Here is a 17,325-nt window from a genome sequence, read left to right as displayed (position 1 = left end):
GTTTTGCGTGAATCTATTGTCAGTTATATAATACAAAGGTAAAGCACATCAGTGAGATCAAGCTGTGGTTGTTCTGCCTGTTTACCTGACACTGGTGACTCTGTCAGGGTGGGAGGAGGAGGACTGTAGGGAGCTTGTGTGCTCTCCGTCTCATGCAGCCAGTCGGTCAGACTCTGTCGGCCTGTAACCGAGGTCAGCCCTGGGCCGTGCATTGTCCTGCCATCAGGGAGAGTATATGTGAAGTCTGCCGGCTTATTTTTGGGGTCCAACAACAAATCAGTTTCAACCTGGTTCTCATCAGGATTTCCTGACTCAGGGGTCTGTGAAGGCTGGACCATTGCGGTCTCCTCTGGGAACTCAAGCTGAGAAGTGGAGGATGATAATAAACACAACACATTTGACAATATTTTAGGTTTAAAGCAGTCTTACCAACCAACAAAGTATTCTCTAGTTTTACATGATTTAATGACTTTGTCCAGAATAGCTTCAATGACATTTAGTAGAACTAGTTGTGCTTAAAGATGATTTGGTGTTGATGATCTTCCTGCGTTTTATTTGGTTTAACTACACATGTAAGTATTCTACACAATGATAACACAAAAGCTAATGGGTGGACTGATAATAAATTAGTTGAGGATGTTCATGGTCCCCACAAGTGGAGTCCTGAAACTCTGACCTTTCCTGACCATTAGGACATTCTTTCCACTTGTACAAAAAAAAAAAAAAAAAAGCTGAGTAAAGTTATGCTCCCCCCAAAATGACTGATTTTATAACTTCTAATACTTCCAAAGTATTGTCTCTTTTTTCCCCCCTTCCTCAAATAGCAGTTACCACAAAGATTAATTTGTGAAGTCTAAAGTTCTAGAAGTTACATAGGCGAAAACCAAATGGTACTCACTCCCTACATTAAGATTAAGATCTGATTTATTGGTCATAAATACACACAGAATGTGTCCTCTGCTTTTAACCCATCCAGGTTGGCACCTGTTGACACACACGGTTACACACTCAGAGACAGATGCCAACCTGGAGCAGTGGGCTGAATTATATCATTCAGCGCTCAGGGAGCATGGGGGTACGGTGCCTTGCTCAAGGCCATCTCGGCCGTGACAAGGAGGTGGACTGACATCCCTCTAGCTATCAGTTCCACCAATTTATTTTTTTTTTTTTTGAGTGACGAGAGTGGGAATCGAACCGCCAACCTTCCGGTTATTGGATGACCGACTCTAACCACTGAGCCACAACCACCCTGGCCACATGTAGCCTACTTACACTTTCATCAAACAGCAACTGGTATGCACTGACAGAATTAGCACTAAGTGTCCCGGAAGGTGAAGGGAAAGTATGTATGCATTTAATCAGAAAACAAATAACTTGACAAATTAAAAAAAAAAAAAAAAAAAAGAGGATAAAAATCGTGATTTGATGGTACTCAAAGAAATATAAAGGGGTAACCCAAATGATATCATCCTTAGTGGTACAGCTCCTTTTAAACTTTATAGCAAACAATTTAGTGATTGTTGAGGCATTCTCAACAATAAAAATGTCAGGTTCACGTTGAAGCTATGAGACAGTAGGTCCGATGCTGTCTGTGCAAACGTCAAGACAATTAACATTCTAAATAATAATCTGATTCCAAAACGGAAACTCAAATGACCATATGTTACATGTTAGCATTCATCGACTGAGGGCTGAAGTAAAATTTTCATTTATTATGTCAATCTATCATATCTCTAAATGAGATGAGTGCATCATTACCTCTAGGTTTTTCTCCTCTGGGATCTCTTTAGTGTGGCTGTCTTTTGGAGCGCCTGGAGAGATTTCCACAGGTGGAAAGACAGACTTTGGTAGAAAGGCCATTGTGTCATCCCGACCGCAAATCTGCATCAGTGTGTTACTTTCTAGAGCTGTAACAGAAAAGTTATTCTAGATTATCGTCATTACAAGAACTAAAGAGAAAATAATTGTATTTGGTGGTGAAATTAATAATAAATCATAAAAAAAAAATAGAAAGTGTTTGCTATTATATTGACTCATTTTAAAGGATGTCAGTGGCAATAGTTTATCATCCACATGCAACTGTTTAATGCCGCATAGTTAAAGAGTGAGTGAACAGTAGGCTATTAATTCAGTTTTAATTTAGGGCCAATATGATTGATTTTTGGTTTACATTGAAAGTTTATTGTGAATGAATGTTTTATTTAGCCTGGCTGACGCGTCCACAATCTCGATGAGATGGTGGTCTGGGAACTAGGTGTGCATTTTCTCGTATTTGAGGCGTGGTTTACGAATGCCTAGAGCCGTTTATTGGGCGCTACGAATGTCTATCAAATGACGTCAGGTATTTCCCATGCTGCTTTGCGCGCGATTCATAGCCAATTGTATCACTTATACCAGATGACGACAGAAATTCGACGAGGAAGAAGAAAAAAATGGAAAATAAAAGTAAACTTGCGCTCTAAGCTACTTAAATTGACAACAAAGTAGGCCTATATGCTATGTTCTACATGAATTTTTATGTTGTAGAGTTGTGAATTTATTTTAATAATGGAGAAATTGAGCAGCCTTGCTTTGTTGTCTACAGTAGTAGATCAACCCTCATCTTACTTTGAAGCTCCCAGCTCCCAGAAGTGACGTCGACGTAGCTTTAGCAGCAGAAAAGCTATCAGGCTTGTGTTGATGATAATAATAAACTCCTGGACTATGTACAAACTTCCAAATGCATCGTTTTGTGAGTACAGACCATATTTGTACTACTGTAGAAGTTTGGTGTCATGACATGTGATTTTAGTGTGGTAATTTTGGAGATACTGCCAGGGTCCGTTAGCGCTTGTACTAAGCTATTCGGGATAACTCAGTAACTCAGCTGATGTTCAGCCAATATCGGAAAAACTTCGGGTGGGCTACTTGGCTGGATGTCACGGTTCAAATGACCCTAGGGTGAATCTACTCCGAACTATCACTTTCTAAGGCTGCATTGAACGGTAACGTTGTGTCCGCTGTCATGTTGAATTAACACTCTACAAGCTTCGGTGTAGCGCATAGACGTCGTCATCGTCTTGCTGCCGCCGCCCCCCCCCCCGTTCTGTGATTGGTTCCCAAACTCTGGCAAAAATAAGGGCGGTGGTTTCCAGGCTGACTTTGCAGTGAGAATGAAATCGAGCGCAAAGCAGCATGGGAATTCCCAGGCTATGTTTTATTGGTAAAATGTTAAAAATATTCTATTAAATCAACATTGTATTATGGTTAGATTTTGAATAAACGCCAGCAGGTGGAGGCGGATGGCCACCCTTCCTGGTTCTGGTTCTGCCAGAGGTTTCTTCCTGTTAAAAGGGAGTCGTTTCTCTCCACAGTCGCCTCAGGCACGCTCAGGACGGGAGATTGGACTGAAGACAAAGTTTCAGTGCAATCTGTTGGTTTCCTTAGCTAGGAAACTGTTTTTGAATTGGCTCTGTATGTATGAATTGGACTAATTTTGAATTTAATGTGTTTGATTTGATTGTGTTACAATGAATTGCCTCAAATTGGATTTTGTCATTGAAGTGCTTTGAGATGATATTTGTTATGACTTGGCGCTATTATAATATACTGAATTGAATATTGAAGTACTGGAATTTAATCTTTCTGCCTTTACATGCATATGACCTTAAGTGACCATTCTTAATCCATAGGGTTAAATATGATGTTGGCACATCCTTTGCAGCTATAACAGCTTCAACTCTTCCGGGCAAGCTTTCCACAAGGTTTAGGAGTGTTTATGGGAGTTTTGGACCATTCTTCCAGAAGCACATTTGTGAGGTCAGACACTGATGTTGGACAGAAGGCCTGGCTCACAGTCTCTGCTCTAATTCATCCCAAAGGTGTTCTATCGGGTTGAGGTCAGGACTCTGTGCAGGCCGGTCAGGTTCTTCCACACCAAACTGGCTCCTCCATGTCTTTATGGAACTTGCTTTGTGCACTGGTGCGCAGTCATGTTGGAACAGGAAGGGGCCATCCCCAAACTTTTTCCACAAAGTCCGCCAAACCCAGACTCCTCCATCAGATCGCCAGATGGAGAAGCGTGATTGGTCCCTCCAGAGAAGGCGTCTCCACTGCTCTAGAGTCCAGTGGCGGTGTGCTTTACACCGCTGCATCCGACGCTTTGCATTGCACTTGGTGATGTATGGCTTGGATGCAACTGCTCAGCCATGGAAACCCACTCCATGAAGCTCTCTACGCACTGTTCTAGAGCTAATCTGAAGGCCACATGAAGGTTGGAGGTCTGTAGCGATTGACTGTGCAGAAAGTTGGTGACCTCTGAGCACTATGAGCCTCAGCATCCGCTGACCCCGCTCTGTCATTTTACGTGGCCCACCACTTCGTGGCTGAATTGCTGTCATTCCCAGTCGCTTCCACTTTGTTATAATACACTGACAGCTGACTGTGGAATATTTAGTAGTGAGGAAATTTCACCACTGGACTTGTTGCACAGGTGGCATCCTACCACGGCACCACGCTGAAATTCACTGAGCTCCTGAGAGCGAGCCATTCTTTCACGAATGTTTGTAGAAGCAGTCTGCATGCTGAGGTGCTTGAATTTATACACCTGTGGCCATGGAAGTGATTGGAACACCTGAAGTTAATTATTTGGATGGGTGAGTGAACACTTTTGGCAATATAGTGTATGTTAAAGTGGATAAAGATCTGCTTTGAGAAGGAGTGAATGAGGGTTAATGGCCCTGTCACACTGTTGCATATGAGAAAAGCGTATGAGTTGCGTATGAAAATTAATAATATAATTTTCATACGCACGAAAAGTCCTTGAAAATAAAGAATTGTGCGTATACTTACCGTATTGAACCTATGAGTAGCGTATGAGTAGCTTATAGTCAGCGTATTGACAGCGTATGGCCAGCGTATGAACAACGTATAACCAGCGTACTCTGCGTATAACTAGCGTATGAGTAGCATATGAACTGCGCATGCCCAGCGTACGTTTCAACGCGCCTATATCAGCAGCCTTTCCACATTGCTCCATTATTGCAGTAGACGACGCGCTATCAACATCTCGAGACATTCATCTCGATCATGCCTCCCAAGAAGCAATCGTAGTTTGCCCGGGCCCTGGGCCGAGGCCGAGGTCGAGGAAAAGGCAAAAAAACACAAGAATCATTCTCACCCAAACCTGCTGAAATGCCTGATGCACCTGCGGCTGATGAGTTACATGCTTCTGAGCGATCAAGATCCCCAACTCCTCCTCCTGACCGCTCCCGTGAATCGTCGGTTGCCTCAAATATGTCAGTGACGGGCGGAGGCTATAAATACGCTAGCTGTACGGTACACCTTCATGCCAATGTATGGCAACTTATGTCCAGCGTTCTCGACCTATCAGTAACGTACCTATATCGTACCTCTAGCGTATTCAGCGTATGCCTAGCGTATGCTTAGCGTATTAACCATACGCACAAAAGTTTTGAGCATGTTCAAAAATTTATTTCTGCCTCAGCGTATGCCAACATATGCCAGCGTGCTTGAAACGTATACAACCTATGCCTAACGTTCCCCTGGCGTATGTCAGCGTATACCAGCGTATGAGTGATAATTTTCATACTCTGGCATACGCTAGTGCCATACGCAACAGTGTGACAGGGCCATAAGATAATGAAGATTATCTAGTGCAGCTGTTGTGTAAACTATTCACCTGTGCTTCTTTAATTTGCTTTTTATGCTTTTTGGAGCTTTATCGTTTTGTTGTTGTTTTTTTTTTTTTGTTGAAATCGATTGTAATCAGGTTGAGATAACTTTCAATCAATCAGTACTAGTTCAACACATTGTGTGAGTCTTTGCGTTTTTAGTTTTTTGGAGGACTGCACATCTGTGTCGAAAAATTGTCTGTCTGAGAGCAATGCAGGTGGATACCTTTGTTAGGGGTATAAAAGAGAACTATGATGAAATATTTGCTTACTTACTGGCCCCATCTCTTGAGCTTTTTGGAACCTGACTTCAAGATGTAAACCAAACCATGCCCATGATACTAAACTTGTGAAGTTGTATCTTCCGTGATTACACGTGTATGTGGTTATATTCTTTTTTTAGTATAGAGTTGTAAAGGAAAATGGAACGCAGTGACTGACTGGTAATTTTCCTATACAACTCTAAAGTGATGAACCATTGCTCAGTTCTTCCCTACACAGTTCCTTTTAAGTTGCGTTCTTCTTCATACAGTTGAAATCTTATATTCCTGTCAGATTGAAATCTGTGAAGTGGTGCAAGTTTTGGTGCAAACTGCATCAGATTTGAAGAGTTATCAACATGTTATAGAAGTGATCAATACTGTATCAATTATTCTTTTATAAATGTGTCAGCATGCCTATGTCAATAGTGAGCTTTGCTGTTTTTTCTTACTGTGTAGCATTCTGAAGTCATCAATAAGGTAGACATAGTCTTCATCAGGGTCAGAGGCGATAGTCTTCATCTCAGCCTGGAACTCCTCATACAGAGGATCACTCTTGTTCACTACTCCTATGGCAAATATCTCGATCCCTTCTGCATGGGCCTTTGTGGCTGTTTCTTCAAACTTCATGACGTCCCGTGGGTCAGACTGCCCATCTGTTAGAACTACAGCCACTTTTCTCACACCCGGCCGAGAGGCCTGGAACAACTGATTTGCCCGATGGATGGCGCTGCCCGTGAAGGTGCCTTCGCCCAGGTAGGGCATTCCTCTGACCGCAGCCTTGATTTCGTCCTGTCTGGGTTGCTGCTGCAAACTGACCACCACCATGTCCACATGGCTGTAAAGCACCACACCAATCCGACTGGCTTCCCGACTCACTGTCACCTGGTCGATGAGTCCATTAACAAAGTCCTTGACCATCTCAAAGTTTTCCGGCCCCACACTCTCAGAGCTGTCAATCACAAACACTAGCTCCAGAGGGCTCTTGCTGCACTTGAAACCACATCCTAGTCAACAAATGTAAAGGGAAAATTAAATATTCAGAAATTTACATGAGCAGATATAAATACATGAAAAATTGTTAAACATTTGCATTTTGTAATCTTTTAGCAGCTTAGACATTATAATGGAACATGCACCATACAACAGTTATGAAAACAAAATCACATCAAAACCTCAGGTCAGTTAATCCTCTGACTCAACCCTATGTTTCAAAGTTTTTCATTTGGTCTGGATTATGTTTGAGGATATTAATAATATACAGTATGGTCAACTAAAGTTACATTAATTAGACAAGTTCATTTATAACAAGGCAACACAAAAATAAACCTCTTCAAATAAAAGTTAATTTCATCAAATTTACCACATATTTCCCTTATTATTCTAATGACGTCTTCTCTCTATGTGAGGAACAAAAAGAAGAAGAAGATTAGAAAACTAGTATTGTCTGCATATGTAATTTGTGTCTGTCAGTTACTCACGGTCAGCCCAGGTATCCCCCTTTCTCCAGGTCTCCCCTGTAAGATTGAACTCACATCAAATATAATGATAAGACAGTACATATAACCTTGAATGAGATGCTCTGGACTTTTTTGGTATCAACTGATCTTTTTTTAATCAGCTTTCTAAAAATGTGCATTTGGAGTCTTGATCAAACAAATTCTAAAAAAAAAAAGAAACATGATGTGAATGCAGCTTGATTTTCTACAATTTCACAATGACTGGAGGGGAAATGTACTGTAAGTGAAATCAGCACATTCATTCAATTCGGTTTAAAGCTACTGAAACTGTTGGATGCAATAGATATAGAACAGAAACGAATAGAATCAAAACGAAATCTCTCAGCTTTCTTTTCTTTTTTTTTTTTAATCATACCATACACTGCAGAGTAAACAGTAACTCATTCATTACCGATTACCTCAACATCAGTTACTCAAAAAAATAAGTATCTTCAACCTCAAAAAGTAAAGAAGTAGGCAAACATGGAAGAATAAGCTATTAATGAAGTTGAGGGGAAGTTGATAGGAATATGATTGTTGCCAAAATGGCTGAGGCAGTTGGCTAATATCTACATTTGAAAAAAAAAAGTACTCCACATAGGCCTACATTGCTGTCTGATGTTCTCACTAAAAAGGAAGAGATTTAAAAAAAGTTTTGTTTCTAATAATACCTTGAAAACAAGAAAACTGTAAGGAAAAAATAGAGAACAAAGTAGAATTATGCTGCATTTTTACTTTCAGTATACTTAACAAAGCCACCTGAACTGGAAACTGAGAAAACCAATAGCACATAAAGACAACCAATCTAAAATGGCAACTTGTCTGGTCCAGTCAATGTCCAGTCTGTTTGTTTAGTGCCTACGGCACCTGCCTTGAAGATGGACTTCACAAACAGGACCTTATTATTTTATTGAAGATTGCTTTGGCTTTAAAATCTGCTTTAAATTCAAATAATTTTTTTAATTTTTTTTTATATTCGGTGAGAGAGACGATTGTGCTTAAAAGACATTTTGTTCTAGAATAAATTGTTTCTAGAATAAATTTTCCTAGAATAAATTGTAATTTTGTAAATCAAAAAGAACAAAGCATTGACAAAATATTGTGATCATCACAAAACATGTCATATTACCATCTGTCCAGGTGAACCTGTTGTCCCATAGTCCCCTTTGTCTCCTTTCTTTCCTCTGTTTCCAGGAATTCCTTGGTCACCCTGCGTATGTAAAAAAAAAAAATAATAATAATCATACAATTGATAGCAATTTGGTGCACTGGTAGTTGAATCCAATATGTGACGAGTTGTGTAATCATTACCACATGCAGTATCTGAACTATTGTACCTTCTCTCCAGGAAGACCGTCACCTGGTTTCCCCCTAGGACCTATTGCCCCCTGAAACCCAGGCTCTCCCTGAGGATAAAGATAGATGTATTGGTAGGAGTACCAATTGTCATCTATATACTATAAACTTATCCAAATCTCCATCCATAGTGTTAAACATACCAATTGACTGGAAGTGACAGTGAAGGCCAGTGACTCAGAAAGATAATAGATCAATACAGCAAGCTCCACCATAGTGGGGTGGACAAATACCAGGCAGAAATATCTGACCCATATTTGGCCAATTCTGATTTTATGATGTTGACAAAGGTGTTTTTCTTGCTTACTTTTGGCCCTTGGATACCCTCTCCTGGAGGCCCTGGCAAGCCAGATGGACCGGGCTGTCCTATAGCACCCTGGAAACACAGTACATTGAAGCTACTACCAAGTTATAAGGCTAATAGTATGATGAGAAGCATAAGAATTTTTTCATTAGAGGACAAAAATTGTTCTTCCTCTGTGTGCACATCCTGACCTTTGGTCCATAAAGTCTGATTCCAGGAGGACCAGATGGTCCTGGGACACCCGGTAAGCCTCTGTCACCCTAACAAAAAAGAAAAAACAAAAACAACTTTCCACCTCTCTTCCATCATATTCAGTCCATATGTATTAGGTACATTATGTCTCTACCTCATAATTCAACACAATTTCGATTTCTTAATTTGGAGGATTTTATCTTACTTCATTTAATAAGATAAAACTCACCTCCGCTCCAGGTAATCCTTTCCCTTGAGGTCCCATCTCTCCTTGTACTCCTGGCAAGCCAGGCATACCCTGGTGATCGAGTCAAAGATGTTCACGGACAAAACCTTTCTAGTTTTGCACTCAATACAAGAGTCATTGTGTAGCACCCCAACTGTGTTTACCTGTGGTCCTGGTAGGCCAACTCCCTTGGCCCCCCGTGGACCAACAGGTCCAATATTTCCTTTGTTTCCCTTAAGAGGGAGAAAGGAATAGTCAGAAAACTGAAAGGAACAAAATGAGCAATTGCAGATTGAATGTAAAGCAACTAACCACACAAATCAACTTGCTATATTATAAAGAAGTGAAAGTTACTTTTAGAATGATAAATTTTGTAATGCCAAGTTATACATCTAATATGTGCACATATTAGATGTATAACTTGTAAAGACTGTTACCTTGGGCCCCATGATTCCCACTCCAAGATCTCCCACAGGTCCAGATGGTCCCACAGGCCCATTATCTCCCTGTTGGTAAGAGACACAGCAGGTATTATTCATATTATGCTAAATGATAGCATATGATATGATTTTACTGAACCTTCATAACCCATAGAAATACATTCATTTACTTAAAAGTTTAGATCAAAATAGAACAGATGGCTGCACTGTATTATAACTGTAGTGCATTGTGAGGGCTGATTAATTCATCCCAGTACAAATTTAGAAGTGAAGTATAGTACAACACTATACTTCACTGCTCCGTGCTCAAGGATGGTCAACTGAAGAGGCTTTTTATAACAAAATTCATTTATTTGGAACTGATTGGAACTCTCTCCCCTTGAGCAGTCACCGTACCGTGGTGGCGGGGTTTGCGTGCCCCAATGAGTCTGGGAGCTATGTTGTCTGGGGCTTTAAGCCCCTGGTAGGGTCACCCATGGCAAACAGATCCTAGATGAAGGACCAGACAAAGAACAGCTCACAAAACCCCTATGATGAATAATATTTTTGGACACCGTGTTCCCTTGCCAGGACGAGGGTCACCGGGGCCTCCCCCTGGAGCCAGGCCCAGGGGTGGGGCCCGCCGGCGAGCGCATGGTGGCCGGGTCTGTGCCCGTGGGGCTCGGTCGGGCACAGCCCGAAGAAACGACACGGGTCCCTCTTCCGACAGGCTCACCACCCGTGGGAGGGGCCATGGGGGTCGGGTGCAGTGTGAGCTGGGCGGCAGCCGAAGGCGGGGACCTTGGCAGTCTGATCCTCGGCCACTGAAGCTGGCTCTTGGGACGTGGAACGTCACCTCTCTGCTGGGGAAGGAGCCTGAGCTGGTGCGCGAGGCTGAGCGGTTCCGGCTAGATATAGTCGGACTCACCTCGACGCATGGCTTGGGCTCCGGAGCCAGCCTCCTCGAGAGGGGTTGGACTCTCTTCCACTCTGGAGTTGCCCGTGGTGGTAGACGAGAGGGTAGCCTCCCTCCGCCTCAGGGTGGGGGGACGGTTCCTGACTGTTGTTTGTGCTTATGCACCGAACGGCAGTTCAGAGTACCCACCCTTTTTGGAGTCCCTGGAGGAGGCACTGGAGAGTGCTCCTCCGGGAGACTCCCTCGTCCTGCTGGGGAACTTCAATGCTCACGTGGGCAATGACAGTGAGACCTGGAGGGGCGTGATTGGGAGGAACGGCCCCCCGATCTGAATCAGAGCGGTGTTTTGTTGTTGGACTTCTGTGCTCGTCACGGACTGTCCATAACGAACACCATGTTCAGGCATAAGGGTGTCCATATGTACACTTGGCACCAGGACACCCTAGGCCGCAGCTCGATGATCGACTTTGTGGTTGTATCGTCGGACTTGCGGCCGTATGTCCTGGACACTCGGGTGAAGAGAGGGGCGGAGCTGTCAACTGATCACCACCTGGTGGTGAGTTGGCTCCGCTGGTGGGGGAGGAAGCCGGTCAGACCTGGCAGGCCCAAACGTATTGTGAGGGTCTGTTGGGAACGGCTGGCGGAATCCCCTGTAAGGAGGAGTTTCAACTCCCACTTCCGGCAGAGCTTCAACCATGTCCTGGGGGAGGTGGGGGACATTGAGCCCAAAGGGGCCATGTTCCGTGCCTCCATTGTTGAGGCGACCGGAGCTGTGGCCGTAAGGTGGTCGGTGCCTGTCGTGGCGGCAATCCCCGAACCCGCTGGTGGACCCCAGTGGTGAGGGAAACCGTCAAGCTGAAGAAGGAGTCCTATCGGGCCTTTTTGGCCGAGGGGACTCTGGAAGCAGCTGATGGGTACCGACAGGCCAACCGGAACGCAGCCTCGGCAGTTGCTGAGGCAAAAACTCGGGCTTGGGAGGAGTTCGGGGAGGCCATGGAGAACGAATTCCGGACGGACTCGAGGAGATTCTGGTCCACCATCCGGCGGCTCAGGGGGGGAAAGCGGTGCACCGTTAACATCGTGTATGGTGAGGGCGGGGCTTTGCTGACTTCAACTAGGGACGTCGTGAGTCGGTGGGGGGAATACTACGAGGGCCTCCTCAATCCTACCGACACGCCTTCCGATGAGGAAGCAGAGTTGGGGAGCTCGGACGTGGGGCCTCCCATTTCTGGGGCTGAGGTTGCCGAGGTGGTCAAAAAACTCCTCGGTGGCAAGGCCCCGGGGGTGGATGAGGTCCGTCCTGAGTTCCTCAAGGCTCTGGATGTTGTGGGGCTGTCTTGGTTGACACGTCTCTGCAGCATCGCGTGGACATCGGGGGCAGTGCCTCTGGACTGGCAGATCGGGGTGGTGGTCCCCCTCTTTAAAAAGGGGGACCGGAGGGCGTGTTCCAACTATAGGGGGATCACACTCCTCAGCCTCCCTGGTAAGGTCTTATCGGGGGTACTGGAGAGGAGGATCCGCCGGATAGTCGAATCTCGGATTCAGGAGGTGCAGTGTGGTTTTCGTCCTGGCCGTGGAACAGTGGACCAGCTCTATACCCTCCGCAGGATCCTGGAGGGTGCATGGGAGTTCGCCCAACCGGTCTACATGTGTTTTGTGGACTTGGAGAAGGCGTTCGACCGTGTCCCTCGGGGACTCTTGTGGGGGGTGCTCCGGGAGTATGGAGTGCCGGACTCCTTGATATGGGCTGTTCGGTCTCTGTATGACCGGTGTAAGAGTTTGGTCCGCATTGCCGGCAGAGGAAAAGGGTGGAATGCTCTCTCCGAGTCGGGAATGAGGTCCTTCCCCAAGTGGAGGAGTTCAAGTATCTCAGGGTCTTGTTCACGAGTGAGGGACGAATGGAGCAGGAGGTTGACAGACGGATCGGTGCGGCGTCTGCAGTGATGCGGGCTCTGTACCGGCCCGTCGTGGTGAAGAAGGAGCTGAGCCAGAAGGCCAAGCTCTCGATTTACCGGTCAATCTATGTTCCTACCCTCACCTATGGTCACGAGCTGTGGGTAGTGACCGAAAGAACGAGATCGCGAATACAAGCGGCCGAAATGAGTTTCCTCCGCAGGGTGTCTGGGCTCTCCCTTAGAGATAGGGTGAGAAGCTCGGAGTAGAACCGCTGCTCCTCCGCATCGAGAGGAGTCAGATGAGGTGGCTCGGGCATCTGGTTAGGATGCCTCCTGGACGCCTCCCCGGTGAGGTGTTCCGGGCCCGTCCCACTGGGAGGAGGCCCCGGGGAAGACCCAGGACACGTTGGAGAGACTATGTTTCTCGGCTGGCCTGGGAACGACTCGGGGTCCCCCCAGAAGAGCTGGAGGAAGTGGCCGGGGACAGGTACGTCTGGGTTTCTCTGCTAAAGCTGCTGCCCCCGCGACCCGATCCCCGGAGCAGCGGAAGATAATGGATGGATGGATGGATGGATGGATGGATGATTGGAACTCCATGTAAAAACCCTGTACATGTAATGATCGGGACGGAGGACCCAGAATTTCTGCCAGACAACAATCGAAGTGTTAATCAGTTTATTATAAAACAGAGTTCTGGACAGGAATCTCCAGCAGCAAGGACAGGAACCACTTAGGACGGAGAAACAGGTTAGTGGCTTATATTGGTTCAGAAAGAGGATCGAAAGTTCTGAAAAACTGCCACTAACCTTTTCGGAGCTCGTGTGGAACTGTGGGCTGAGGTTCCGTTCCTTCTGGGATTGGTTTGGCGAGGACCAAAGGTGAGGTCTAGTTTCTCCTTGAGATTTAATGGAGGGGCAGAACAGAGCTCGGAATCCAGGAGGCAGAAACAGGGTCCGAACCAGGGAGGCAGAGGCAAACAATCCTTTCATGGGAGTAGGCAGGAGACGGAGGTCGAGAGGCAAAAACAAGGTCGGTTTCCAGAACAGAGATATCCAACGTGGGCGAGACAGAGCAGGGAAATCCGTGGGGCAGAACGTGGTCAAGGACAAAATCAGTCAGAGAAGGAACACTGGATATCTACTCACTCGAAGGCTTTCAAAAATCTGGCACCGTCTGCCTGCCAGAGAACTGAATATAACTGCTAATGAACAGGTGCATGGCATGACTCTGTTTGAGTGTGGAGTAGCAGGGGACAGGTGAAGCAGATGAGCTTGATTGCAGACATGGTGAGCAGGGAAGGGAGACAGCAGGCAGACGGGCCAGAATCATGACAGTTCCCCCCTCTCAAGGTCCGACTCCTGACGGACCCTTAGGTTGATCAGGATGGAGGCGGTGGAAATCTCTGATGAGGGTCTTGTTGATTATGAACCGACCAGGAATCCAGGTATGCTCCTCTAGTCCGTACCCCTCCCAGTCCACCAAATAATACACACGCCCTCTCCTTCTGGACTGGAGGATGCGGCGAACCATGTATATGAGATCCCCATCCAGGAATCGGGTGGGAGGAGGGGGCACGGAGGCGGGCAGATGGGACTTTAGCCTCCCTCTCTTGAACCGTGAACACCGGAGGCTGGAAACCATAAACAACATAGAAGGGGGAAAGACCAGTGGTACTAGAAGGCAGGACGTTGATAGCCATTACACTTCGTGCCTATTCGATGTGGGCGGGGTCGTCGTAACACGGCTGCGCGTGTTGCTGCTCACCCTGTGGCTTTTTGTCGCACAGAAGGCAAGAGAAGAGGGCCAGAGAAGACTCCTGGCCGCCAGACAAAACAGTATTGAAAAGTACTGGAGAGTTTTGTTACAAGCTACAAAAAGACGACGTTTGGAGGTAAGCTAACGGTTGCTAACGCTAGCTTTTATTTTCCGCGATATGACGCTTCCAGTGACGACACTCATCGCCCAATCAGTGGAAGGCGGTCAGCTGACGTCACGTTTTAGTAACGCTTCGGCCCACTTGGAACCAGGGCTGAGGTGTTACGAAAAATCGTGCCGGTTGCAGGTACGGCGTGCCAAAAGTGTGGCCCTCTGTCAGAGACAATGTCCGTACAGAGTCCATGGAGACGAAAAACTTCTTGAGCCAGAACCTCCCCCATCTCCTCAGCAGATGGCAATTTCTTGAGGGAGACTAAATGGACCATTTTGGAGAACCTGTTGATGATAGTGACTGCTGGGATAGGATGGATGTTGATGATAGTTAGGAGGACAGTGAAACCATTGGACGAGAGTAGACCTGTGACAAAGTCCATGGCGATATGAGACCACGGGCGGGACGGGATGGGGAGCGGTCGCTGTAACCCAGGAGGTGGACGGCGGGACGACTTGGCCCGGCAACATTGGTGACATGACGTGACAAAATCCTTTACATCCTTGGTCAGGGACGGCCACCAAAACTGGATCCGGACAATCTGTAGGGTTCTGCTGATCCCGGGATGACAGAAGAAACGAGAGTTATGGCAAAAATCAAGTACCTTTGGAACCAGGCGATCAGGAACAAACACTCGGTCTGGGGGGCATGAAGCAGGTACAGGGAGATCCTTAGTGGCGTCCCTGATCTCTCCTTCCAACTCCAATCTGGTGAAAGATAATCTGACAGACTCCGGGAGAATAAACTAGTCAGCCCCGCAGGTTACTGATTCAGAGGGTGCGTGAATTCTGGAAAGGGCATCCGGTTTCATATTCTTAGTTCCAGGCCAGAAAGAGAGCACAAAGTTGAATCGTCCAAAAAAAAACAGTGCCCACCTGGCGTCCCTGGGATTAAGGCGTTTAGCTGACTTCAGATACTCTAAATTCTTATGGTCAGTCCACACAATAAATGGTTCCTTGGCCCCCTCCAACCAGTGTCTCCATTCCTCCCGGTTCCCCACATCGTAGTTATGTTCAGCCGGGGTCAACGTTCTGGAGAGGAAAGCACACAGGTGAATCCGACCCTCTGGGGTCCTTTAACTGAGAACGGCCCCCACTCCAGTGTTAGAGGCATCGACCTCAACAATAAATTGTCTTTCAGGGTCTGGGGATCGAAGAACTGGAGCCTTGGTAAATAAAGCCTTGAGCTTGGAAAAGGCCTCCTCCGCTTGCTTGTTTCAGACAAACCTCACCTTAGAAGAAGTGAGTGCATGAAGGGGGGCTGCAACCTGGCTATAATTCCGAATGAAGCGACGGTAAAAATTAGCAAAACCCAAGAACCTCTGTAACTGCTTCCGATCAGTAGGTGTGGGCAACTCCATGACTGCATAAACTTTGGAGGGATCAACAATAACTTGGTCAGGTGAAATTATGAACCCCAGGAAAGAATTGGAGGTAGTGTGAAATTCACACTTCTCAGCCTTGACAAAAAGCTGATTCTGGAGCAAACGAAGGCAAACCGAACGGACATGACTCTTATGGGTTTCAAGATCTTGGGAATAAATTAAGATGTCGTCAAGGTAAACAAAGACACAGCACCCCACCATGTCCCTCAGGACATCATTGACCATGGCTTGAAACACAGCTGGGGCATTGGTCAAACCAAAAGGCATGACTAAGTACTCATAGTGACCAGTAGGGGTGTTGAAAGCGGTCTTCCACTCATCACCCTCCCTGATGCGGGCGAGGTGATAAGCATTACGTAAATCCAACTTTTTGAAAATCTTAGCACCCTGAATCTGGTCAAAAGCAGAGTTCATGAGAGGCAGGGGATACCGATTCTTGACAGTGATATGAGTCAGGCCCCTTTAATCAATGCAAGGTCTCAGGGACCCATCCTTCTTGCCCACGAAGAAGAACCCTAGTCCAGCTGGAGAGGAGGACGAACGGATTATCCCAGCCTTGAGGGAGTCCTCCACATACTTCTCCATGGCCTGGTATTCAGAGGCAGACAGAATAGAGTCTCCCCCTAGGAGGTGACGTACCTGGAAGGAGTTCGATGGCACAATCATAAGGTCTGTGGGGTGGAAGTGCTTTTGCCCGAAACTTGTTAAAAACCTCCTTCAGGTCATGGTATTCCTGCGGCACATTGGATAAGTAAGAGTAAGTGTCTTCAATGGCCTTACAAGAGGCAGAAAAAGTCTCAGCCGAAAACAGGCAGGAAGCTGAGCATGATCTGGACCATCCCAGGATCTCCTTGGCTTGCCAGTCGATGTAGGGATTATGTCTTCTAAGCCAAGAAGCTCCCAAAACAATGGGTAACTGAGGGGAGTGGATAACAATAAATGAAATCTCCTCCTGATGATTTCCACCGAGAGTTAAAGTAACCTTCTCAGTGGCCTGATGGGAATGGTTGAGGGAATGACCGTCCAAAGCAAGGACATTAAGGGTGGACTGAGTCGAGTGGAGTTTAATTCCAAGATTCTTGGCAAAGGATTTGTCCATAAATTCAGTATCAGCTCCTGAATCAATGAGGACTGATACCTGATGAGAGACAGAAGAAACTATAATGTTAGCGGGAAAATAAAGTGATGAGGAGGCAGACGTCAAAACATGGCTCAACAGAACTCTCTCCTCCTGATGAGTCTTACCCTTAGATGGACACACGGCAGCAATGTGAC

The 17,325-nt window shown here is 46.1% G+C and overlaps 1 protein-coding gene across 1 annotated transcript in view; it reads right to left on the bottom strand.

Moving 5' to 3' along the window:
* The window catches only part of col28a1a (collagen, type XXVIII, alpha 1a), a 55,362-nt gene that overhangs the window by 1,601 nt on the left and 36,436 nt on the right, over positions 1–17,325 (bottom strand). Inside the window, exons 23-34 of the mRNA XM_075449256.1 lie at positions 9,947–10,015; positions 9,674–9,742; positions 9,513–9,581; positions 9,283–9,351; positions 9,095–9,163; positions 8,769–8,837; positions 8,561–8,641; positions 7,414–7,449; positions 7,296–7,332; positions 6,385–6,939; positions 1,759–1,907; positions 86–362 (exon numbers count right to left, since the gene is read on the bottom strand). Of these exons, the coding sequence (XP_075305371.1) occupies positions 86–362; positions 1,759–1,907; positions 6,385–6,939; positions 7,296–7,332; positions 7,414–7,449; positions 8,561–8,641; positions 8,769–8,837; positions 9,095–9,163; positions 9,283–9,351; positions 9,513–9,581; positions 9,674–9,742; positions 9,947–10,015 (1,549 nt within the window). The remainder of the gene's footprint in view (positions 1–85; positions 363–1,758; positions 1,908–6,384; positions 6,940–7,295; positions 7,333–7,413; positions 7,450–8,560; positions 8,642–8,768; positions 8,838–9,094; positions 9,164–9,282; positions 9,352–9,512; positions 9,582–9,673; positions 9,743–9,946; positions 10,016–17,325) is intronic.

This window comes from Odontesthes bonariensis, chromosome 18 (assembly GCF_027942865.1).
Source record: "Odontesthes bonariensis isolate fOdoBon6 chromosome 18, fOdoBon6.hap1, whole genome shotgun sequence".
In the NCBI taxonomy this organism is placed as follows: Eukaryota; Metazoa; Chordata; class Actinopteri; order Atheriniformes; family Atherinopsidae; genus Odontesthes; species Odontesthes bonariensis.
The sequence above is the reverse complement of the archived record's forward strand: the minus strand, read 5'-3'. Positions and strand labels throughout refer to the sequence as shown.